Genomic DNA, 24813 nt, shown 5'->3' on the forward strand with positions numbered 1-24813 from the left:
GTCTGTGTATGTATTCTTGGTTGATTAGAATAATGCTGTGCTACTTTTGGAAAACTGGATACCACATTTCCAGGAGTTACAGATTCCAGATAGTGAGGATGCAGTGCAAATGTTCTGAAAATAACGAGCATGGTATAGCAGCAAAACAGAAATAGATCAAGTTGAATCAAGCCAAAATAATAATTTTGTTCCTTACTGGAAGAGAATTCTGAAGTGAACTGGGGAGTTCACTGACCAAACTCCACCTGGTTTTCAGGCTTTTCTAATTTAAGCTAAGGACAGGAAGGCTATATATATATATATATATATATTTAAATAGAGATAGATGTAGATCTCTCTCTATATATATAGGTATGAAATAGCTATTGAAGTGCCTCTGATATCATTTTTCATTTTCCCATAGCTCAGGGTTTGGATTGGCTTGTCTTGGCTCTAGGCAGAACAGGAGTATGAGTATTTGCAATGTGGCCTGTCATTTACCATTAACAGTTAACATGTGCTCTGGGTAATAATTATAAAGAATGAAAAAGAATAAGTATTCTTTGGCTTGTTGCTTTAATCTTCTAGAGATAACACTGAGCTTTAGACTTTGCCTGCCTTGCCTTGGAAAAATAATTGAGTCATTAAGTTCTTTGAAGAGAGTAAATGGTTTACTTCTGACTCTTTTTCATGTACAGGTGATTGCACTGCTTTTACTTGTCGGACATGAATTATGAAACAAAAGTGATGTTGTTTTTTTTTTTTTGTTTTGTTTTTTTTTTAAATTATGACGCTAAAGACATTTTACTGATTAGCTTGGAAATTGCCTGTGGCTGGCAGATTGGTATTTCAAAACAGAAAGAAATTCAGCTATTCACTGTTTGACAAAAGCTGAGCTCTGACTGCTGTACAGTTTTGTAAGGAAATGGGTAATCACACATGATGTAACAGAGGTATAAGATGGCAGGTTAGATTGACCAGAAGAAAGGTTTGTTTTCTTTCTGATTGCAGGGGATTCTTGAGCAGTCATTATGTTTGCATGGTGTGAAACCTTTTGCTATTGTGTCTATTGCATTTCATCTTTAATTTATATCCTTGAAGCCAATTGCCCTTGTAAAATTGTATTGAAAGCTGTCTTCCTCCTTTTTGTGAAGGAGTATCTCTGACACTGTGAAAGGTGCAGTAATCCATTTCAGGTTCTGAAGTTTGACAAACTGGAGGTGGGAACAAGTAAGGCCTAACTGGGCTCCCAGCATACCAGTTACTAACACCTCCTAAAATGTAAATCTTGAATTTGTAAATAGAATGGCACAAAATAAACTGAATGGAGTGATGCCACTTGCTTGGTGTGGCTGTGTAAGAGCTCTTACCTGCCAGTGTTTATGGTTTAGTATCCTCAGTGTCTAGAGCAAAATACAATTACTGATAAGATAGACAGATTACCCAAACAATATGTTTTACCAGTTGCTTTGCTGATTTATGGAGAGGTCGGTGGTAGGAAACTCTGTGTCCTTGCTGAAATTGAGTCCTTTGTATCCCATATAATATGTAAATGTGAGCAGAAGTTAGGTTACGTGATATTATTTCCATCTTTGAGGTGCAGTAACATGTCCAAGGTTTTCCAGTAAGCTACCAAACCCAGTAGTGTTGTTTCAATGCAGTTAAAAAAAAAAAAAAAAAAAAAAAAAAAAAAAAAAAAAATAAAAGAAAATTATAATATGTAAAAAGTAAGTTCCACCATCTGGAGAACATAAATGATAGATATGTCCTGTAAAGTGGCCATTGTGAAAGAGGCATGAGGATAGTGATGGCTGTGTGGCTGTGTTTGAACCCCATTGTAAGGTTGTATTCAAAAGATTTTGGGGCAGGTGAGTATGGGGAGGGTACTGTCAGTTAGGAGTATTAGTCTCCCAGTGTAACATTAGTGAGTCTGGAATTCTGAATGCTGAAAAACTGGAAAGTTTTGAGTTTTCTTTAAAGACACTACAAGAATGGTTTCCAGAGAGAAAAAAAGAAATTTTACAGCAAAAGCCTGAAGGTTTTCAATCTAAGTAGCTTCCTGTAGTCTACAGGTACTAACAAATAGGAGGCATTTCTGAGGCTAGGGAGTTGTAAATCTAAGCAGGTTAAACTCTACAGATCAACTGGCTCAACTCATAGAAGAAAAATACAGCACCTGGCCTTTTTTGATTATGCTAGTTTATTATTGTAATCTCTGATTTATGGAGAATCCACAACATCCCTCTATTAAAATCTTTAAAATCAAGGCAAAGATGCTTTCTGGGGAAAAAAAATGGAATTCCAGCTTAGGCTGAGCTTTGTGAAGAAGCTGCCATGCTGTACATGTGCAGCACATCAAATAGGATCAGCCTCTCTGGTCTATTCTGGCCTTAATATCTTGGAGTGTGTTTACTGATCTGTGCTGCTGTTTTGATTGCTGAGCTATATTTATTAGCTGCCCAGGATAGCAAAATGTCTCCAAATCAAACAAAAAGGTTCTTCCTCTTCAACTAGTACATTTTTGTAGAAATAAGTGTACCTGCCTTTCTGTGCTTGCTTTGATTGCTTTTGATGATCCTAAGCTGAAATAGTGTAAATGCAGTTTAAATAAGCTTTTGTCCTAAGTAGTCTTGGCTGCAGTTGTGTACTGGAAATATAGAAATTTTATTAATGTATTGTGACACTTATTCACAATTATTTTTCTAATAAAAATGTGGGAAGATAAAAACTGACAACAACCAGAGTTCTTTGCTGTCCTTATGTGTTGTTTAGCTGATCAAATCAGATATTTGATTACATTCAGTTTTTATTACTGCAAAGACATTGATTGGGGTTTTTTTGGGCACTACTGGAACAAATTAATTTGTGTCCCTGTTGGATGTTGAGGTTTCAGCCTTAACTAAAAAAATAAGTTTTATTCATGGCATTTTAAATGTGGGGAAAAAAAAAGAGAAAGAATGAATCCAGTGACTGCTAGCGGTGTTGTGGCACTCTCAGTTGTACTGAGGAGTACCAGTACATCTGTATGCCATTTGTCCTCTGCTCTCTGGTATGTCCTCTGAAGTCACCGACATTTTGTTTGTGATAGGCATTTACAGGTAGACCTTTCATTGTTTTGCATCCTGCAGTTCCCCATAGCTAGCCAATAGCTATGCATAAAGTACTCTGTATGTACCTCTCACTGATATGAAAACCTGATGCACCAGTGTACACTTCCAATTTAATCTCTTTATTCCATGAGTGCTACATGCCGCAAGTAAACAGAAGCATTGGAGCTGATGCATGTTGTACAAATTCCTGTAAGGGTCCATATGGAAATCTCTAGTTCTGGTTGCTACAGCCTGCTCTGTGCTAAGCCAAAATCCATGAGACAGACCTTGTTAAATCTCATCCTCACAGAATTGTTCAGGTTGCGAAAGACCTCCGAAGATCATCATGTCCAACCATTCAGTGATGTATGCTACAGATTGTCAGGTTATGGCTGGCTATGTGGTCTGCTGGGAGTCTCACAGCTGTATTTCAGTGTGAAGCTGAAGTTTAGAAGCTGAAAACCCCAACACTTTATGATGTGCATGCAGATTTGGGGTGCTCAGTTGGAAGGCATGTGAGACTGAGATTGAAATGTGTAGTAACGTTACGGTGCTTTACGGCTTAAACGCCTCAAGTGTGAAACACCTTGAGGGTGCTGCTCTACCTTAAAACTTGGATGTGGATGCCTTTGCCAAGTCCAGACAGTGAGACAAAACCAGAATTACCACTTGGTCTGACTTCCAGCTCACCTGCTTGCATTGGCAGCAGGAAGAAAATTGCTGCACTGTAAAATGGCAGAGAATATGTCAGCACGGTTCTTTCACTTCTGTGGATGTTAAAATTGGTACCTTTGCTGAGGTATGAAAGATATACTCATATAATAGACTCCTGGAACAATCTGTGCTATCCTTATCCAAGGGCAGATTAGACTGGGAAGAGCTTGCAAAAGGACTCTGGGGAAAAAAAGCCTGAAAAGTGCAGGAAAGATAAAGAATGTATTAGGCAGTTTATTAAGCCATTTTCCTACACAAGAGTGGTTTCTCACTGTAGATTGCACATCTTTTCCATGCTTCTGGCAACACCTTTGTTATAACTTGATTATTCCAAGAAGGGCATGTCTTTGAATATGGTGCTCACAGTGCACTTACCCTGCCAGCCCTCAGGCTTTATGGGAGATCAGGGACTTTGTGGAAGATGAATCTTCCCTCACTGATAGGGATTTACAGGTGGAAAGTGGTTTTTGTTTGGCTGGGGGTACTTCTGTCCACATGCACAGAAAAACATGTTAAAACTATTTTACATACAAATTAATTGTTGTTAGAAGGTACTGGGTAAACACACCAAGGTGGAATAGCTCAGCCTTGCTCCTGGAGAGCATTGCTCCTTCCTCTTGTTCTGATGGTGCAGGGTGACAAGCGTGCAGTCAGGAGTGAGCAGATATTAAATGTCAGCTTTGAGTAACCTCTCTAATCATATTTAATTTAAAATTAACATCCCTAATGTGCTAAAGTATCATGTGTCCCAGTAGAGGCAATGCAGGCTGTTGGGTCTTGGAGCACTTGTTAACTGTTTCTGAGTGGCTGGTAAGCTGCATAATTAAATGATCTTAAATCTTACTGGAAACTGACTTTAGTGGGCAGACATGTGGTGTGATTGTGTTTCTCCTTCCTCTAGGAAACCACACTACCAAAAATAAACCCAAAACCAAACCAGGTCATTCATAAGTCTACATAATACTCCTGCCTTCAGGTGGGACATTAATTATAGGGGTTTTTCCTATCTTAGTAAGGCTTTGAATTGCCCCTGATGAACTGAGAAACTTCACCTGGAAAATTCACTAGGTCACTTGGAAATTCAGAAGTGCCAGTTAATGAGAGAGATAACACAGACCTGCCTTGCTAATGGATTTAAAAAGCTGTTAGTGCTGTGAAGACACTTCAGATTTCTTCAGAACAAGGAGTTCTTGGAGCTTGTGATACAAACCTGTACTCTACATCTTCCTTTAGATTCCTTCAGATCAAAGCTGATACAAGGGAGGAACAGGATCCATAATTTTTAATGACTAAGTGTAATTTTGAATTCCATTTATACATACTTTATTCCAATTTACAGTTAACAGCTTTCCAGTAAGGTGGTTTGGTTGGTGTATCAAAAATACAGGTTGTCCGTCTGTGTTAGTGTTTTAGGGATGAATTTCTCTGCTGTTTCAAGAGAAGTTTGATGCAACATGTTAGAACATCTGTTGGCTTCCCTCAACCTTTTTTTTTTCTTCATAAACTGGATATATATAATGCTTTACAAAATTAGACAGACTTGATATTCTGTGATACTTAATGTCAAAATACAGTGGCAGAATATTTTCCTGCTAGGAAATCTCTTTGCATATACACATTTGTGTAACAGAGGGAAGGAATAACTTTAATTTTCCGGTGATCCTGTGTTAAATTTTAGATCAAGATTAAGAACTGAGCGGTTTTCAGGTCCTTGGAATGCAAGTATGTAGTACTGCTTGTTCTGACTATAAAGCATTAATGATGTGTGTGTCAAAAACCACAATTCTAAGTTATTTGAAATTGGACTTTACATAGAATTCCTGGGTGAGTTTGGGTGGGTGTTGGGAGTGAGGTGAAGATAGAGTGACCACAGACCGTTCATGTTCTGGGACAGTGTTGTGACTTGTTCTGGTGTACAGGCTATAAACATTTCAACCTGATGTAGAGTATTCTGTGGGATTTATTTATAAAACATCTTTTCTAGTATTTTCCTCTAGTAGTACGTTCCCTGAATAAGATGCTTCCACTCAATTTGGAGCAAGACTAGGGACAAAACTCTGTTTTAACTTTATTAACTAACAGCCTGAGAGGATTTATTGGAGGTACCTTAGAGGAAACTTGCCACCATAACCTGTCAGTGCTGCAGGCTAGAGGTTCTGCTCTCTGCAGGAGTCTGATTCATAGATGGCACCTGCATTTAAATGTATCCCAAAGATGAAGCTGGGTAAGAGGTTCTGCCTTACAATCACTGTTACAGCAATCTGCATGTGTTGGAAGACAAGATGACTACATCCAACATATATATTTGTGTTAGTACAGGCTTGAGGAGAAAAAGAGCAACAGCTTTGGGCTACTGCCTGCTTGCTCTGTGTGGCATCAAATTCTTGTTTGCTGTAGTGATAAAATCCTAAAAACACATGGTAAACCTGGCATTCAGAAGATCCAGATTCTAGCCCTGCCTATTGCATTAGTCTTTCAGATACATGTCCTGAATGCATGAATAGAGGAAGAGGAAATAGAACAGCTCTTAATTGGCTGGAGTTCAAAGGCTCTGGGGTGAAAAGGGAGCAGCTAACATGCAGTTTTGCTCACTTCCCTCCTGGGAGGCACAGCAGGCACATCGGAACACAGGTTCTGGTCCATCTGGGGCACGCAAAGCCTTTCATCTTCCTGTACTGCTTGTGATTGTTTTTCTTGTGATAGTAAGCTTTAGAAAAAAGCACTAGAAACCTCTACAGGAAAACTTCCATTTTTTGTTCGCTTTGCCTGCTCTGTAGAAAGGGATAAATGTGCAAGCATGTTGTACAGAGTAAAACTGAAGGTCAGAACAGTAGCTCAGTGTATCACAGCCAGTACTGGTTGTTGATTTCAAAATGTCATTGCTGTCTGTATGCTTCGTGCTTTTACTCCTGCAGGAAGAAGGTAAAAATCTGTTTATGATGGATTTGGTGTTGCAAATGAGTTCACTCAGTCACTGCTTCAGCTAAATTATGTTTCTAAAACATTGATGCCAACAGCTGAAACATGGAAGTGAGTAGTATCACCAAAGCCACAGCCATTTGACAGTTTTAGATTTAAAAAGCTTCTTGAATGACAGTGGGAGAATAGAGTTCCAAAATAATTTTTAAAATGAGGCAAAAATATTTCCTTTTTGACACTTGACAACATTTTGTTGTGTCTCTTTGGGAATGGCAATGTTCAGACCTCAGTCCACAAGGATTTGGGAGTGATGGATCTTTAGACACAAGTCATGAAGTGCCAGGAACATACATGCTCATTGGGACCTTTGCTGAACTATTGGGCTAGCAAGACCCCTGCACTTTTGGCAGCATGTTTGTGTTTCATGCCGGAGTGGTTGAGTTTCCTAGGTACCTCTGCTGTGGCTACTTTTCTGTCAGAAATGCTCTTGAAACTACTTCTCCCAGCAAAGCTCTCTTTCAAGAAAATAAATAGATGGTTTTAAGCTTGCCTGCTAGATGAATTTCATGGTTTTAAAACTGTTAATGTAGATTTCTGATAAGGACTTTGAACGAGGTTGTTGTCTTCTCTAAAGTGTTGGTGTTGCTAAGCCCAGTTTGTTGTAACTGCTCTGCAAAGTGTGCATGAAGGCTGGAAGCTCTTGAAACTGGTGTGTTTTTAGTTGCCCCTTTGATCTTATTCCTTAGAAATGTTTTCTTCCTTTGGTTTTGTCTGATTTATAACATTCGTTATGTTTCTGCTCTCAGGCTCTATTAAATGGCAGCTCTGAGGTTTCTGATACCATCTGTTGAAGTTTCTGTGAAGTTGTGATGTTAAGTTTGCAGTTGGTTGCTCACTGTGGATGTTCTCACAGTGTCTGCCCCAGATGTTTTAAATAACATTATTCATTAGAAGCTATCAAAAGGGAAAGTAATATGATTCTCTGTTTACTTCAGTTCTTGTGCCTTTGTTTTCATGGGTTATTTTTTAACAAGGGTGAAAAGTGTGTTCTGTACTCCATGCAAGTAATTTGAGCATCCACAGGAGTGCAGCAGCATATAAAGCTGGAATATAAACTAAGTTCCATTTTGGAATTTCTTTATAACTATCTGTTATAAAGGATACAGATCACTATATCTACATCCTAATGCCAGCTACTAAGAGAGAAAGACATGTGATTTGATCTAGCCTGTCAGTTGTTTTGTTGTTGTACTCCTACTTTTTTTTCTTTTTTTTTTTTTTTTTTTAGATAAGCAATCAGAAGAAATATGTGTTTTCCCTTTGGAAAGGTACCTGTTTACAGCTGCCTGCAAAAAACATGAGTTCTTAAGTGTTTAGGCTAGTCTTATTGCAGACCTTTAAAGAAAAAAAAAGGAAATATGATGGTTTCTAAAACTGTCAATATATGATGTGCTATTTTAGAATAATGACATAGACAACACATTTTTGGAATTGTTGTGGCAGGAGAAAAAGGATAAACCTCTCTAATCGTGCAACACCAGATAGTCCCAGTATAATTTAGAGCAAATCTAGGTGTGACTAAGCCAGACACAGACTGTTACTGTTCTCATTTGTCCTAGATTTGATCCCTAACATTTCCCTGTCCCTCCAAATAATAATTAACAGTCTGCATTGCAAAAAAAAAGTTCTGCCTTTGGGGTGTTGGTGTTTGGGCAGGAGAAATTGCTGGCTGTGGAAAATGCTCTTCAAGAGAGCAAAGTTTCTCTGCTACTCCATAGAATGTGCAGTTAAGTTTCAGGAAGTGGAAGAAAAGAGGCGATACAATGAACAAGAGAGATGGTTGCTTTGATTTTGCAGGGTATTGTGGTTTTTCGTGGCTTGTGGTTGGACCCTGGGGGAGACCTTGGGGGTGTGGACTAGATGGGAAACATCCCCAGCAGGAGAGAGATAGAAACCCTTTGCTGGAGAGGTGGCTGGGTGAGGAGTGGCGGGGATGCGGTGAACTGCCAGCTTTCCTTGCCTGGCGCGTTTCAGCAGCTGCTCAGCTGGTTCCTTTTCCAAGATCAGTTTGGGGAGCGATTCTGAAGTGTGTTACCTGCTAGAAAGCTTGCTGAAAAGCTGGGTGAAAACTGTCACTGCTGGTAATTGTGACTGACTTTTCACTCACATCTATCAGATACTAATTCTAAGCCTTGAGTCAGTCAAACTTTCCAAGCAGTCTCTTCTTTATTAGCCAAGCCGTAAATACCTTAAGGCTTTTGAAATCTGCATTGACTAAAGAAAAGCCTGGGGAAAGAATGCCCCTGAAAGAGACGTACATCCTTGTAGGTATATGAAAACCCAGTATTGTCGAGTTGTGGGGAGGAGGAACAGGGTTATATTTATGTTGTAAATAGAAATGTCCATTATAAATGAAAGTGTTGATAAGCAGTTCCATTTTCTGAGTTACATCATCTTTTTCCTGCGTGCTACAACCTGCTCAGTGTTCCAGTGTGAAAAGTTCTGTGGGAGAAAAGGAAGACTTGGCTGTAACTTTCATAAACATGCAAGTGTATTCATCTAACTTTGCATCCTTGTGTCTCTTATTCTCTCATTTCAGCTGAAATTTAAACAAAGTTTTTCTTATCTGGCAGTTTGAACAAATAATGTTATTCCTGGAGAAGAGTTTGAGCAATTTTTTTTTTTCTTTCTAAGAAACATGAAAGCAGCTGTGTACATTAAGATACAGTTTTTCTAAGACCTTTGTAAGAAAATCTTCAGCAAGCCCATTTTCTTATCTAATAAAATATAAGTGTATTTTTGAAAACAAAATCACTCTTGTTACTCTTAAAGTTTTCCAACATTTCCCAGATCAGCGTGCCTTCCCAAAAGAAGGCACAAGAGCAAAGATCTGTTCTGTGGGACAAATTAAAAATCCTGTCTGTGCTGACACATTAATTTTTTAACCTAGACTGTTCAGGGGAACAGATGGTACAGCTCTTGGACGTAGGCTTGCTTTTGATAAAGCACAAATATGTTTTCATGCTATAATCCCTCCCTCTCAAATTCTTAGCCCTGTCTGATTTGCAGACTACCTTTTAGGTGTTGCATCCTATCTTTCCCTCTGAAAATGAGGTTAATTAGGAAGAACAGCAGCTTTCAGACAATCAGACTTCATTGAAACGGGATGAAGATGCAATATTTCCAGTAATGTAAAACTTTAGACTCGGAAGAGATTTAAGATTTGCTTTTCTTTGTAGGAAGAGAAGAAAAAAGTTTGATAAAATAATAAGACACAATGGTGTTGCTCCTAAAAATGCCCTTGGCTTGCACAGCTGTCTTGGTTTTAGGCCTGTTTTTACACTGTTTTGGACATGGGCTTATTTTGAAAAGGGGGAATGTCTGTACCTTCAGAGTAGTCCCCAGAAGACACTGCAGGCAGATGCTGTCAGCTGATGTTCATCCTTCTCATCTCCTCAGCACTTCTGGTGTTGCTTCTTTGCAGTGAGGAGTCACTGAAATCAAACTTTTGGTTAAAGGAGGGTGAGGCTTAATTTCAGCCTGATTTAAATGTCAGTTTTTTCAGCATCTCTTTTTGTGGCTTGTAAAACGGATGTGGATGCAAATCCTGGTGCTTCGCTAGAGCTCTCCATCCACAGGTGCCTGGTGTAGAGTCAGATGACCTCAGTGAGATACATCTCAAGAAGAGGGACCTCTGCCCCTGTTGCACAATGGATTCTCTCCCCTACATGCATGCACCCAGTGGAGTGGGGTGTGCATGAGGGCAGGGAGTGGGTGAGAGAGCACGAAGGAGTAGTGAGGGAGCAGAATGCAGCAGGAAGATGCACACCTGCTCAGCAGGAGATCAGGTGGAAGGTCTTCCAGGAAAATCTGCTCTGCAGTGGTGGGTTTGACCTGCTGGACCTTCATAAAAGGGGTTCTTGGTGGCCAGTTGCCTCGATGTACTTCTTATCATAGCTGTCATTTTGGTCATTGGTAATGTTTGGCTGATTAAAACTGGTGGCAGCTGTTCTTGGAATCTGAGCAGAAGCAGGAAATGAAAGATCAGCAGGGATGATAAAGGCACAAAAAATAATGGGCACATGAAACCAAAATTTTCATTGGGTTTTAACAGTGCTGTAAGGCAAGTGAGTTTTGAGGAAAAGCCATGTGAATCCTGTATTGCTCTTGCTTCTTCAAGGTCACTGGAATGTACATACTCATGTTGAAACTACTGCTTTGCTGGAAGAGACCTGCTGGGTACTTCTTTTAAAGTTAATTTGTACTGAGGAAGGGGTTAAAAATATTGCAGATTTCAAATTAGCTGCATTGAAAGGATTGAAATATAAATGTTGCAGTGTAGTTTGTACAGTGCCTTGTGGAACAGCTGGGAAAAGATATTCACTGCATGGTCCATTTGAGACAGGAAAGCTGTCTCTCAGGAAAATAAAAAAAATCTTTTTGTTTTTCTGTCCTGAGAAAGGGAAATGTATCTTGAATACTCCCAGGTGTCAAAAGTATCTTCCCTGGCTGAAACTGGTGTATTGGTATAGGGGTGTTACGACAGAATGAGTGATGTGTCTGTTACAAGGATTTTATTTGTTTAATTTAAGTTGGGCTTCCAGAAATCTGAGTGATGGCTAAATCAGAGCGATGTGCTCTGAAGCTGCTGTTTGCATTGAGGCTGTTGTTGCACGATCATCTAAATCAGTTCTGGGACCAGTGAAGAAACAATGACAACCCTTTAAGTGTAAGAAGAGACAAATGAAAAGTTAAGAAGGGAAAAATCCGTATCTCAAATGGGCACTTGTAAGATGACTGTAGGTGGTTGTTAGGGCTCCATATGTCTTATTTTCCTGATCATGTAGGATTGCTTACAAAATCAGCACAGAAATTAAATAACAGATATCTCCAAAATGGCCTTAATGACTCATTTTAAAAAGGGAAATACCTTATGTGTACTTCTTGTAAACTTGATAGGAAGAATGATTCATTTTTGGTTAGCTTGGTTGCGCATGATCTGCACACTCAGTAGACTGTGGCAGCACTTGCTTTTTTTCCTCCTTTCCCTTGGTTTTAAACCATTCTTAAATGTCTGTAGATTATTCTGAAACTACAGATTGTTAGTCTGTAATTAATCAATCTCGGTTGGTTTCCCTCAAAGAATCAGACAGAAGCCAACATCATTCATCTGCAGGGAACTTCTAAGTGTGTTTGTCAGAAAAACATGTAAGTCACTATGGAAAATATACACAGCTGTTTATAGCACATGCCTTCACTGAATGGTGCTAACAGATACCTGCCCTGTTTCCCCTTCCCTTCCAAGCAGGCAGCATCCAGGGAGGTGACTTGTCCTGCACTCTGCTCCACAAACTGGGTGAGATCAGCGCAAGAGGAGAGCAATGCATACTGAGAATGTTGGCTTAAGTCTGGTGACACTCAGGGGAAAAAAAGGCCCCAAAATTAATTCTTGGGCATTGCAACTACTAGTTTCTCCCATGAATTGTCTCTTCTTGCTCCTTTCCTGCAGTCCTTTTCAGTAGCTGTGTGGAGGGAGCTCTATCAGGTGTTGGACAAGGACTCCAGGCAATAACTGAGCTCTCCTCTTCTGCCTGTAGCACTATCTTACTATGGAAAAGCACACTGCAAGATAGGTTTTAATTAGAATGTGTTTTGCTGCAGTGTAATTAAGGGTAAAATGCTTGTGCTTTGTGGAGTAGGGCATTTTATTATTGAGCTTTTCAATATCTGATTCTTATCATTGCCTCAGAGAAAAGGAAATGAGAATGTGGGAGGCCATTCACATAACAGTCTGCATTATTTTTTATGAAGACTACTCATGAGTTTGACTTGAGGCAGTCTCAAAAGGGTCTCACACTGAAGGAATATAGTATTTCACTTTGTAGTATTGCATGTCCCTTCAGGAAGAGGGCAGACAGAGTTGAGTTGACTCTTTTTTAGTTCTTTCTCTAATAAATGCAAATTACTGGGGACTCAAATGTTGAAGGAATGTTACATTTTTTATTGCTGTTGAAATAACAAAAACTACGATATTTTCCAAGGTGCATATAAGCAAGGACAAAAATTTCAAAAATATGATTGCTGGCTAGCTGCATTTTGATTCAGATTTGTTACAATATTTTGGTATGGTAAGTCAAACTTAAGTAAACAATAATTCAGAAAGGGTTATCAGAAAGTGTCCCAATAACATCTTTTTGTAGAATTCCATATTCAAGATGACTTTCTTGTGCAAAAAATATTTTATTTCTAGGCTCTCTCTCTTCCCACCCACATTATAATGTTCTGCAGAACAGAAGTTATGGTTCCTGGTGAGGTTGCTATATGCATGCATACTATTTGTAGTGCTGAGGAACATCAGATACTTCATGTTGCCTCACATACTGGTAATGACACCAATTTCTTAGGCATAACTGGTCACAAGTGAATTTGAGCTTAAGTTTGCAGGAACAATCACTCAAAATCATAAGAGGTAGATTATTTGGAACTGCTAGCTCCAGAAACTGCAGTGTAGGTAGGTTCAGTCATTTGCCACTCTCAAAAGTGAAAAATACAGTATTTCTATTCCAGTCTCTCCCACTCCTCATGTCTGGCTGCCTGGTTTTCCAGCTCAGTAATGATGCTTCATTAGTCCCTAAAACTTTTCTGTAAACCACCAGAAAAATGTTGAAATTTCCACTCTTGACTTGTACAGTGGAAGCTTCTCTGTTGTTAGAGACCAGAGGTGCCCTTAACAGAGGAAGTACATCTTTACATTGTATACATATTTCCTGTTTTATACCAACCGGTATTTTTAACAGGATATGTTGGATTATTTTTATCACAGTTAACACTCTATGCCTTAAATTCTTAAGAGTTTTCACTCCCCGAAGGGTCCTTGCCTTGAATTGAATGAAGAGATGAGGCCAACTGCTGCTCCCATGTATTTTGCATTATATATATATTTTGCAGGTATAGCTGAGGAGGAAGGGGTGTTTCACAGCTAAATGCTGTTTATCAGCCTTTGACTCCTGAACATAATTGTGGTTGTGTTAGAGGTGTTCTAGCCAGATGTCCTGCCACATGTGTGTGCAAATTGCAGAAAGCTGTAGAATAGCTTGCTTAGCCTTTGTGAGGTTAGAGGAATTAGCCAAGAGGCACGGACTGGCATATAGAAGAGTTATCAGTAGTATGCTGTGCTCCTTACAGTATCTCAGAGGTTGTGATGCAGTTAATTCAGGGCACATACTCCTGTTTCAGCTCTCACTGATGATGTTATGAGGGCAGTCCTTTTGCTTTGGTCCCCTAGTTCAAGTCTTCCTTGTAGCTGCAACGCTTGCTGACTAACATTTCTTTTCCAGGGGTAGGATAGGGGTTATTCCAAGCATCTCAAAAGGAGCACAGTGATTTGGCTGTAGTGCACAAGGTTTAATAACTTCACTGGAAGTGGAGATTTAAATCCGGAAACAGAAGGAGAGAGTTAACCCAGCCCTTCATGCTTCTCAATTCGTCAGCCTAGAGCTAATATGGAAAGAGTAAATTATTTGGAAATTAGTTAAACTCCATGGGTCTATGGCTTTTGTTTTCCTTATTCTTTGCAGGTGATTTTAAGGGGTGCTCTGCATTTAGACACAATCTAAAAAAAACCCAAACCAGAACAGCTCCAGTATATAGAGATTCCTTCAGTGGATCATGAATGGTAATGTCAAAATCTAAAGAAAAATAGAATGAACTACTGTAACGATCTTATTTCAATAAATGTGATTTAATAAGTATTTTAAATTGATATATTAATATATTTAATTTGCATTAATTGTTGAATGCATTGTTTCTTTAATAAGTATATAATTCATTACTTTTGTTGGGAATTTTGGTGACCTTCAAATAAAGGCAGGTTGCAGTTCATTGCCTGGAGCATGTTGGATGATAAGTATTTAGATATTGATTGCAAAGTTACACATTAAATGTATATAATAAAATTAGTTCCTTTTTATCCCTTTATTTCCCCATGAAGAAACGAGTTGCTGTTGTGTTCAAAGCCATTGAGTTTTCCTGCATGCTGTTCCAAAGCAGATCCTGTTCCGAGGGCTGTCTCCCTGCTGTAGGCTGTGTGTTCCTAAATGTTTTGTGGGTGCCCCCTGCAAATGGGGTGAGAACTGGTGAGCTGGGTGTGTCCTGCCTGGCTCCAGTGAAGGTCTCTTGCTCTGCTCCAGAAGGACATGCATCCTTAGCTCTGGGTGGCTGTCAGCATTCCTGTTCTCCTACTGTCTACCTTTCTTTGAGCATTACTTTTGTGTTTAAGATATTCTGCTGTTCGGTCTAGGTTTCTGACTGTCTTTGATCTCTGAAGATTACAACACACAGATTTCTCAGTGTTGAAAACACCTAGAATTACTTACTTTCTTTAAATCCTGAAAAGTGCTTGTTCCAGGTAAAAAGTTAGGGCAGTGTCAGCATCTTCGAAACACACAGATACATTTAGAGATGACTTTTTTATTTAACCTGATAGCATATTTCTCTCCAGACAGCCAAGGCTGTATTTCTTTAAAAACAAATAAATCATGTGAATGTGGTGAGCAGTGTTTGGCATATTGAATAGTCAGGGCCTTGTGCATTTACAGTTTTGTTTTCCTGCCTTGTCAAAGAATATTATCTTGCAGACTCTGAAATGTTTTTGCCTTCAGAAAGATGAGCTATAAAGCTCACCAGGGGAAAATCGATCCTTATCATCTCATTGTTTTCCACCTTCCCCAGCTATCATATTTCAAATCCCAGGCCTTGGTCCAGCCCGTGTGTGGTTTTTGTAACTGGCTTGGTCAGGGATGTGATTTCCCTTCTTTTACCTGTTACTCTTAGTTTGTAGCAATAACATCTGCTCTGTGGAATCACTGCAATAAAATTGTCTCTCTCCTTGTGCAGGGGGATTAGCTGTGGGTGCAAAGGACATTCCACTTTCCACAGCCTGGGTGTACAGCTTCAAGTAATGGGTCTGATCAGAGCAGTTTGTCTTCTGTGTTTTGATATGACTGTTGAAGATGGTTCTCACCAGTGGCTCTGGAAGGGGCAAGCTTTGGCATGTAACCCTGCAGGTTCAAAAACCCGCTGTCATCGCTGTCCCAGGGCAGAGAGGATACTCACTGCATCTGGCTGTGCCTCCTTCAGTGTCATACCAGAGCACAGTGGTATTTGCGTCAGCATCTCTCAGCGTGCAGTTGAAACAGCCATTCATATTTAAAACATAAAAGATCTTCAAGCTGTATTGTTGTTATTGTCCTTTAGCAGCACAAATCTCAACAGCCAGCTGTTGGTATACAGTATATAACTATGAAGCAACAGGTAGTGACCTCAGTCCCTTACTATTTTATTTGTGGTTGTTATTCACGATTCAGCAGTGAGTCTTCACTGAAGCCGTGCCCTCTGTTGGAAGTTACACTGTGGAATTCTGCCTTTAGGCGCCATGAAGTACAGGTTTTTCAAGAGGCTGTTTTGTGGGGAGAGAAGAGGTTTTATTGCAAGAGTTGCATGAAGCACTTCAGAAACACGGCAAATTTTTTCCTTTCTTTTCTTCCCCTTCTCTTTTTTCCTTGAGTTAATTAAACCACAACAGACAGAAAGTTTTTCTATGGGCAATACCGTAATACCTTTAGCAAACATCATGCTTTCTATAAGGATGGTTTCACCTTTTACATAGAATTGCCAAGTAAGGGGTTTTTCTTCAGGCAGATGCCTCTGATGTCAGATCACACGGAAACAGATCACCATGACAGGCTGGGTGCTGCCTTTAACCAGGTACACTTTGCATCCTGACTATTCTAAGGCAAGTTTCCTTGTGTCCGTGCTGCAGGTGGGGCTCTGGAGGCACACCGGAGGTTGGAGGGGCCGGGAAGGAGCGCCTTACAGCACGCTGGTGCCATCTGATGGTAAGCTTCCACAGCAACTTTTCCCCCTTTTCATCAGTCTCTACAAGCTTTTAATTTATTTTATGAGCCTAGGAGATAACAATAGCTACATGGTTTCATATATATCTTCCAGAAGTATAAATAATATATTATTTTTTTAAATCTAGAAATGCTTTGTGTAATTTTTCTTGTTTATCCTGTGTTTTAAAAGCAGCTTTGCATTAATCTACAAACTACAATGCAACTTTTTCACTTAGTTTTCTTCTTTTTACCCCCTCAGAAGTAACTATTAATTACAGACATGGTCTTCCTGTGATAACTCTTATGTTGCCCACAAGAAGTGAACGCTGTCAGTTCACTGTCAAGCCAGTAGTGACCACTGTAGGAGCATTCCTGCAGGATGTGCAAAGAGAAGATAAAGGAATAGAGAGAGCTGAAGTCTTTGCAACAGGTATCTTGTATTTCTGTTATTCCCTGAAATAAATGCACTCCTTTTCAAATGGACTGTACTTCTCTTCTGGGGCATAAGTTCAGTCCTCCGTCAGTACCTCTTGAATGCTTCTAGGGTTTATTGTTGTTTCAGAGTCAATAACTGAGACCTCTTGAAAAGGCTGATTAAAAATACAGGATTGGATCTATTACTGGAACTCTCCTTTTATCCCAGTAGTGTCCTCTGTTACCTTTTTCAGTTAGTTTCTCCTTGTAATGCTGTCTTTAAGTGCCTCCTGATTTCCTTGATGTCTCTTTCTTTCAGTGTCCTCCATGATCATTCTTAAAAGACAACCTATTGAATAGGGACTATTGAATGTGATGCCTGCCAGTTCTTCAGTGTTACCAAGAGCTAAAAGAATCTATTTGCCTTACTACAATACAAACTTGTGTATGAAAAACTCAAGAGCTAAGCAACCAGCATGTGTGCAGTAGTAAAGGATAGCTTTCTAAGACATTGAAGAGATTTTATTTATCAGCTGGAGTACAATATTTCAGGCTCCTTGGGTTGAAAGGAAACTGCTAGGGTCAAAGAGTAACTGGTATTCTAGCATTGGTGTGGCCTTTCCTCCTTGCAATATCCTGTTTATCCCATTGTCCCAAGTTTTCAGATAATTTTCTCAAGCTTTGCTCACTACTCTTCTATTTTGTTCTCTTCTATTTTGTCTCTTTGGTTTGCCCATTGATAAAACTAATATTGAATTAACCTTATTCTCCATTTTACCTCCAGGAAAACTTGGTCTTTATTTTGGCAGTGTTCTTGCAACCCCTGCCCTGGTACTAGAGGAGGGTTCAGTCTTAAAACTAGACTTGGGATGTAGGTTTTTTTGTCTGAATCTGGTAGAATAGGTACTTGAATTTGGCTAATTAAAAGCATCTATTTTTCCCCTTCCCCACTCACACTCCTACAAAGAAAGGAAAATAAGGATACCTACATACCTATGGAAAGATTTATTTAACAGCAGCTAACACATAAACAGAAGACAAGATGGTGCTAATGAAAGCTGGTCCAGTTTCATAGCTGGGTGGATTCATAACATTCTTTTATTTCTGGTTGATACTTACTGAGGGCTGCAGGGCCTTTTAAAGAAACTGAAAATAGATTGATGTTCGCAGAAATTCAGGAAGCCACAGACCTTTGTGGGCACGTTTAGTAAAACAGGAAAATACCCCACAGAGCAATTTGTTTATATCCTCTGGAGCAATGGAGATGTGATCTGTGTGGATCCCAGTGTGAACATGAACTTCAGGAGCTTTGTGTACATGAGAGCTTTGATGTTGGGTTTTTTTTTGGTCTTGTTTTGCTTTGTTTTGACAGTGTCTGCTAGGGAGCAAAACCAGAAAATTCTCTTGAAGATAATTTCCTAAAAGGCTCTCTATCTTCAGAAGCCACTGTAAGAAATGGTCGTGAGCAGCTGGCCTTCCCCTTAACACAGAATTTTTTCCCTACAAAGGATTTCTTAGTGGGGTGGGGCAGAACTTGTGCTGGCAGCAGTTAACCTTTGGGTACGGCTGTTGTGCAGACATCCAGGACAGGAGTGTGTGGGATTCACTGCTGGATTGCTTTTCTCTCTGCTATGTCAGCAAAAACTAACTATTCCTGCTTCAGTGCAAATATGGGTTACTTGTGAAGCATGAGGTAGTTCCTGTAAGAACCTACAAGTCTGGCATTTTTGGCATGGACAAGAAACAGATTGCAAAGTGGAGATGAATTAATTGTTTTCAACTTGTCTGATCTGTTTAAACACGCCCCCATCCCCTCTGATTTGGGAATACTTAGATTAAAACACTGACTCAGAATAGTTCTCTGCTCTGTATTTGTCAAGTGCCGGGCAATTGTAATGTTATAGAACAGCTGAGATGTTTAATTCATTAGGAAACTGATACTGTAAAGAGAAACTATTGGTCAAGTACTGAGAGTTGAACTTAAACGTCAATTATTAAGGAAAAATTGTGAAGGCTTGATTTAGTGTAGACACACTTCTATGTCATTTAACCATTAAATGGAACCTAACCTTAACTAAAGTCATCAGTGCTGTGTGTGATGACTCACTTTCATTATCTGTGGATTTGATTTTCATTCTGCAAACCTTTTGTAGACAAAAAATGACTCTTTGTCCACATTGGAACACTTGTGTTTAGGTACAGAAGGCTATAAAGTAGCCTTTGCTTAAAGCCTGTGAGGAATTTTCTAAAATAAAATACCTCCTTTTCCTCAAAACTTCTTTTCAGTTAATATAAGGTTGCACAGGTTAATAAATCAGTGGTGTACTCAGAACATCTAGAACAAAGAGCCTGTCTGGCACTTCTTTTGAAAAGCATTTTTCCCTTAAATGTTACAGAAAGAGTTATAAATGTCACCTTAATAATGTACATGCAAATGAGCCTTGATGTTTTATTACAGTGGAAAAGAAAAAAGGAAGGAGTGGATAGGCACATTACAATTTTGGATTGAAGGTGATTGGCTTCTGTGTTTGCTTTGCTACTCACACAGAGTGGGCAGGCAAGCCAGCTGGGGCGTTTGCCTGCAGAGTTCAGCAGTCTAAGCCTCATCAGATGGGGGCTGAGGACAGGGCTCTGGTGAACAAGTAATTGCAGATGGGGCGTTGTCTGTGGAGCCTTTCTGTAGTGGATGTGTGAAGACAGGTGGAGGAGCTGAGGCAGTAGCACTGTGACAAATATCTGCATCCAAAACTCTTGGTATTTTGTAGCCTGTTTGGTTATTCATCTTGGGAGTAAAGCTGCCTAGCCTTTGGCAAGGGGAAGGTGCCCTTTTTGTGCACAGAAAATGAGAATCATCTCTAACAGCCACTGTGGGGCAGCTGCTCCATGGCTTTTCAGACCCTTGTTCCACAGCGATGTGTCCAGCAGCTGTGGTGTGTGGCTCTGGGGGCTCTTGGGCCATCTGAACCCCAGTGTGCTCCTGGCAGCCACTGTTACATGTTCCTGCTGATTAATCCAGAGTTCCTTTTTGGTAGGAGCTGTAAAGTTGCATGTAAAATTTGTGGGGTATCATTCATGTCAATATGCATAAAAAAAAAAAAAAAAAAAAAATAGAAAAGGAGAAAAGGGTTTTCCAGGGGATCAAAGTTCAACTCCTTTCCCTGCACAGGACAGCCCCAAGAATTGCACCCTGTGTTCCTCATGATTGTTTAGTATTATCTGCCAGCTCTAAAACTCGAGTTGCTTCCAAACATTATTAGTGAAGAACCCCAGCAGTTTTCTACAGGGTTATCTGCTAATGGTTAAATCTCCTCATGATAAGTGAACTAGAACTGAAATCTTTCTTCTGCAGATGGTACCAAGGTCTCTGATGCAACCTTAATGGAGATCTTATTGATGAATGACTTTAAGCTTGTTATCAACAACACAGAGTACAGTGTGTCACCACCTGTAAAAGGTAAGAGCAATCCTTAATAACTGATCATCTCACTTCATTTAGTGAAAGGCATGGGGAGTCTCAGAAAACTGGGACCTGGGAGAAAGGTGTTTCTCTTTGGCTTTGTCTTTTTAGCTTCAGGTAGTCCTGCCTTTGGGGTTGGAGGAGGGGAGAGAATGAAGAAGGGTGTATTCTTGAAATGGTATATATGACAAACATATTCTTTTCAGATAAGCTGAGCAGTGAGCATGCTACTGAAATGGAAGATATCAAATCCTTGGTTCACAGACTGTTTGTGGCTCTACATTTAGAAGATCATCAGATCAGGAAAGAGAGAGAATTGCTACAGAAATTGGACCATCTGAAAGGAGAGCTGCTTCCTCTTGAACAGGTTGGAAAGTGGGGTTACTTTTTTTAAAACTCAGAAGCTTTTCCTTTCATCAGAAGTAAGTCCTGTGACAGAAGAAGATGAATGGCTAGGGTGTGTCTGTTGTGTTTGTTATGTTTGTTATGTAAACGAGGTCAACTCAGGTAGAATGCAAATTATTTTCAATTCAGTTATTTTTCTTCCTGTTGTGCACCTTAATGGGGTAGAAACCACAATACCTGGAGAAAGCTGTCATGAACATAGCTAGTACTGAGATTGAAAGGCCATTTGTTGAAATGTCATTGAAAGTCACATGTTGCTTTATGAGTTCTGAATACCCATGACAGCAAAACACCACAGTAGTAGGGTTGCCATCCATGGCTTAGGGTAGTGGACAACAGGGCTCCTGCTTTATGAGGGCCAGCCTCAGTGTTACCCAGCACTGCCTTGAATGGTAAATGGAAATCAAACAGACATAGGTCCCTAGTAGAGCAAAGGGGAGATTAATAGCAGGAATTTGTGGTGCACAATGGCAAGAAGATCTGGTTGCCCTTGGACTTCAGTGTTTTTATTTCCTCAGCAGGGTTAGTCAGTAAGAGGTGACTAACCTCTTAAGAGATACGGAGAAAGGATCTAGCCCAGGGCGAGAAAGCATAGTTGAGGAGCTGTTCATCAGAGGAGCACTCATGTTTATTTGAACAGGTTTCTGCATGTCTTTTCTTCAGATGAAAACCAGAATCATGGACAGTGCAGATGCAAAAACCTCCAGGCTTTTATGGGTTGGCCTAGCCCTGATGTCAACTCAGGGGGGAGCGCTGGCATGGCTCACGTGGTGGGTCTACTCGTGGGACATCATGGAGCCAGTCACGTACTTCATCACCTACGGGAGCGCCATGGCTTTCTACGCCTACTTCGTTCTTACCAAGCAGGTGAGTGAGTCCTTGTCTTCTAAATGGCCATTTGTTGAAATGTCATTGAAAGTCACATGTTGCTTTATGAGTTCTGAATACCCATGACAGCAAAACACCACAGTAGTAGGGTTGCCATCCATGGCTTAGGGTAGTGGACAACAGGGCTCCTGCTTTATGAGGGCCAGCCTCAGTGTTACCCAGCACTGCCTTGAATGGTAAATGGAAATCAAACAGACATAGGTCCCTAGTAGAGCAAAGGGGAGATTAATAGCAGGAATTTGTGGTGCACAATGGCAAGAAGATCTGGTTGCCCTTGGACTTCAGTGTTTTTATTTCCTCAGCAGGGTTAGTCAGTAAGAGGTGTTGGTAAGAGATACGGAGAAAGGATCTAGCCCAGGGCGAGAAAGCATAGTTGAGGAGCTGTTCATCAGAGGAGCACTCATGTTTATTTGAACAGGTTTCTGCATGTCTTTTCTTCAGATGAAAACCAGAATCATGGACAGTGCAGATGCAAAAACCTCCAGGCTTTTATGGGTTGGCCTAGCCCTGATGTCAACTCAGGGGGGAGCGCTGGCATGGCTCACGTGGTGGGTCTACTCGTGGGACATCATGGAGCCAGTCACGTACTTCATCACCTACGGGAGCGCCATGGCTTTCTACGCCTACTTCGTTCTTACCAAGCAGGTGAGTGAGTCCTTGTCTTCTAAATGTATGGAATATTGAAAAGGAGCAAAACTGAGTCTGTGAATCACAATGTTTGAGCTCTGATGAAAACAGAATTCAGTAAGTGGCCTTGCCATCAGACAAGGACTTGTTTGATGCCTAATGCAGCTGGGTACAAACACTACATCATGCAGAATCAAGCAGGTACTGCTGCACATGAACTGCAGGCCAGCTACTGAACATAACTACTGTTGGCAGGATTTCATAACCTAGGGAATGAAAGGTGAGGAAAGAAGTTTCTCCTTTAAAATGTTTGTGGATCACTTTACATACAAATGGCACCTTGCTCACTGCAGTAATGGAAGAACAACTGGTAGTGCTGTGCCAGTTTGTGAATGCTGCCTTACATCAGCAAATCACCCCAACAGTAGTTTTTATTTGCTGGAGTTTGTGTATGTACAGTGCAGGGTACCAAACTGTTTGGAACTCTGGCAGTTGCATTACTGAAATATACTGAAATATATTTAATGCCTGAAGAAATATTATTGCTCCACTCTTCATAATTTGACTGCTTTTCCATGATTTAGAATGAATGGTAAATCTAGGACAGCTGAAATGAGGCAGGCATTGTGTAGAAGCAAAAGGTTTGCTCAGATCTTAACTTAGCTTCACAATGCAGACTTGTTTTGAAATCCTCTTAAGACTTTGAGAAATGTTTCTTTTTCATGTTTTAGCTCTGTTCTTTACTCTCAAAGTGGACATCTTGATGTTGAACTTTCTGTGATGCAAAACTCTTTTTGTTGTGGAAGTATGTGGAAGAGTAACTGTACTTTCTTCCATTATACCAATGGACAGTGTGGGAGAAATTAGATTCCTTCAGTGGAAAGGGGAGACGTATCTGTTTTTATAAAGAGCTGGCTCAGAATGTGGGTTTTACTCCTTCTGACTGGTTTTTAAGAGGGGCTAAGCCATTCCTACTTCTTGTGAGTAGATAAAGAGATTACTGCTTGGCTTTTTTGAACAGCTACCTGTGCCATTGCTTAAGACTTTCAAATAAGTCCTCAAGAAGTAGTTCCTGCATTTTCTCTGACTCCTTGGAAGTAGATTCCATCGACTGAGGTGGCTCCAGTCAAGATCACACTGTGTCTTTATTATAACTGAAAACCCCTTCAGGCATGATAGAAATCACTCCTACTACATGTTTAAAAAGCTCCTTATGGCCCCCATAAGAGCAGAATTTCATAGGTAGCCTCTTTACAAAACACACATAGGTGCTGGACAAGGTAAGTCTTCCTGAAATAGGCTGAGTTTCCAATCTGCTGACCTCTACTCAGTTTCCCTGCTAACCACAAATCCATGTCCTCCTTCCTTCCCCAGGACTACATTTATCCTCACGCTAAGGACAGGCAGTTCCTCCACTACTTCTACCGCAAATCCAAAAAGCAGCGTTTTAATGTGGAACGATACAACAAGCTCAAAGACGACCTAGCAGAGGTATTTAAGTGCAGTCCTGCAATAATGATGCAGCTTTTGGCTTAAGACATTTCCGGTAAACTCTCAGCTAACAGAAAATTGACCTTTGAGGCTTGCTATCAAAACTCTGCATTGCTTATCGGCCAGTTTCGGCTGTTCAGATAATCATACAATGTTTGCCTTTGATGTATAAACTACTTCTGTAGGTCATCAGAAGGGGAGACCTCCATGAATTTAATTTAAAACAAGTCAGTTCATCAGCATGACATCTGTTTTTTGCATACTCTAATTAATGTTGCATTTTTGGCCATTTGATACAATAACTGCATTTATTTTGGGCACAGTATGTTTGCTGCACTGTTGTGCTAAACCAATCTCCTCCCTTCCTTGGAAGGAGATTGCCATGCAAGGTGTTCAGCATTTAACATCATAGCCTTATTCCATTTGTAAAAGACTTAGATTTACAGACTATGTGTGACTGGATGGAAAAGGTGGTATGTACACCTAGGAGAAATTTGGTGGCCTTTATGAAATAGCTGTAGCAGATCTCTCACTCCTCAGTTGTCACTCCTCCATCCCATCTTGTCAGCCCTGTGTTCAATGTCTCATAAAACAAAATGGAAACTACCTCTAATTTTAGCTCAAACCCCGTAGTTCAGGGTGTAATTTCATGTGCCATAATTGATGTAATGTTAGAGTTTGATGCTTTTTCAGTGGCCTGGGGGTATGGATTTTTAAAGTGTCATTTCAGGAAAATAATCCTTTGAGGTGTGGGTGAGTGGGTTGATGTGCAGTGTTCATGTTCTCTCTGGAGATTGCATGAGTTGAGCAGGTCTGTCATTGGTGTGGTTCCTTGCCTAAGACCAGTGCCTTCTGAGAAAAGAAAGACAGTGCATGTGTGAAAGAGGAGAAAACAGAGGCTGCAGAAGAATGAACTCTCCCTCTCTCTGTCATT

General features: G+C 40.2%; 1 protein-coding gene across 1 annotated transcript in view; it reads left to right on the forward strand.

Annotated features, from left to right (window-relative positions):
• The window catches only part of MCUB (mitochondrial calcium uniporter dominant negative subunit beta), a 46970-nt gene that overhangs the window by 21953 nt on the left and 204 nt on the right, over window positions 1–24813 (forward strand). Inside the window, exons 2-7 of the mRNA XM_041480114.1 lie at window positions 16522–16597; window positions 16857–17027; window positions 20361–20465; window positions 20675–20835; window positions 21537–21740; window positions 23763–23879. Coding sequence (XP_041336048.1) covers window positions 16522–16597; window positions 16857–17027; window positions 20361–20465; window positions 20675–20835; window positions 21537–21740; window positions 23763–23879 — 834 coding nt within the window. The remainder of the gene's footprint in view (window positions 1–16521; window positions 16598–16856; window positions 17028–20360; window positions 20466–20674; window positions 20836–21536; window positions 21741–23762; window positions 23880–24813) is intronic.

Source organism: Pyrgilauda ruficollis, unplaced genomic scaffold, assembly GCF_017590135.1.
Source record: "Pyrgilauda ruficollis isolate IOZ18807 unplaced genomic scaffold, ASM1759013v1 scaffold5, whole genome shotgun sequence".
Lineage (NCBI taxonomy): Eukaryota > Metazoa > Chordata > Aves > Passeriformes > Passeridae > Pyrgilauda > Pyrgilauda ruficollis.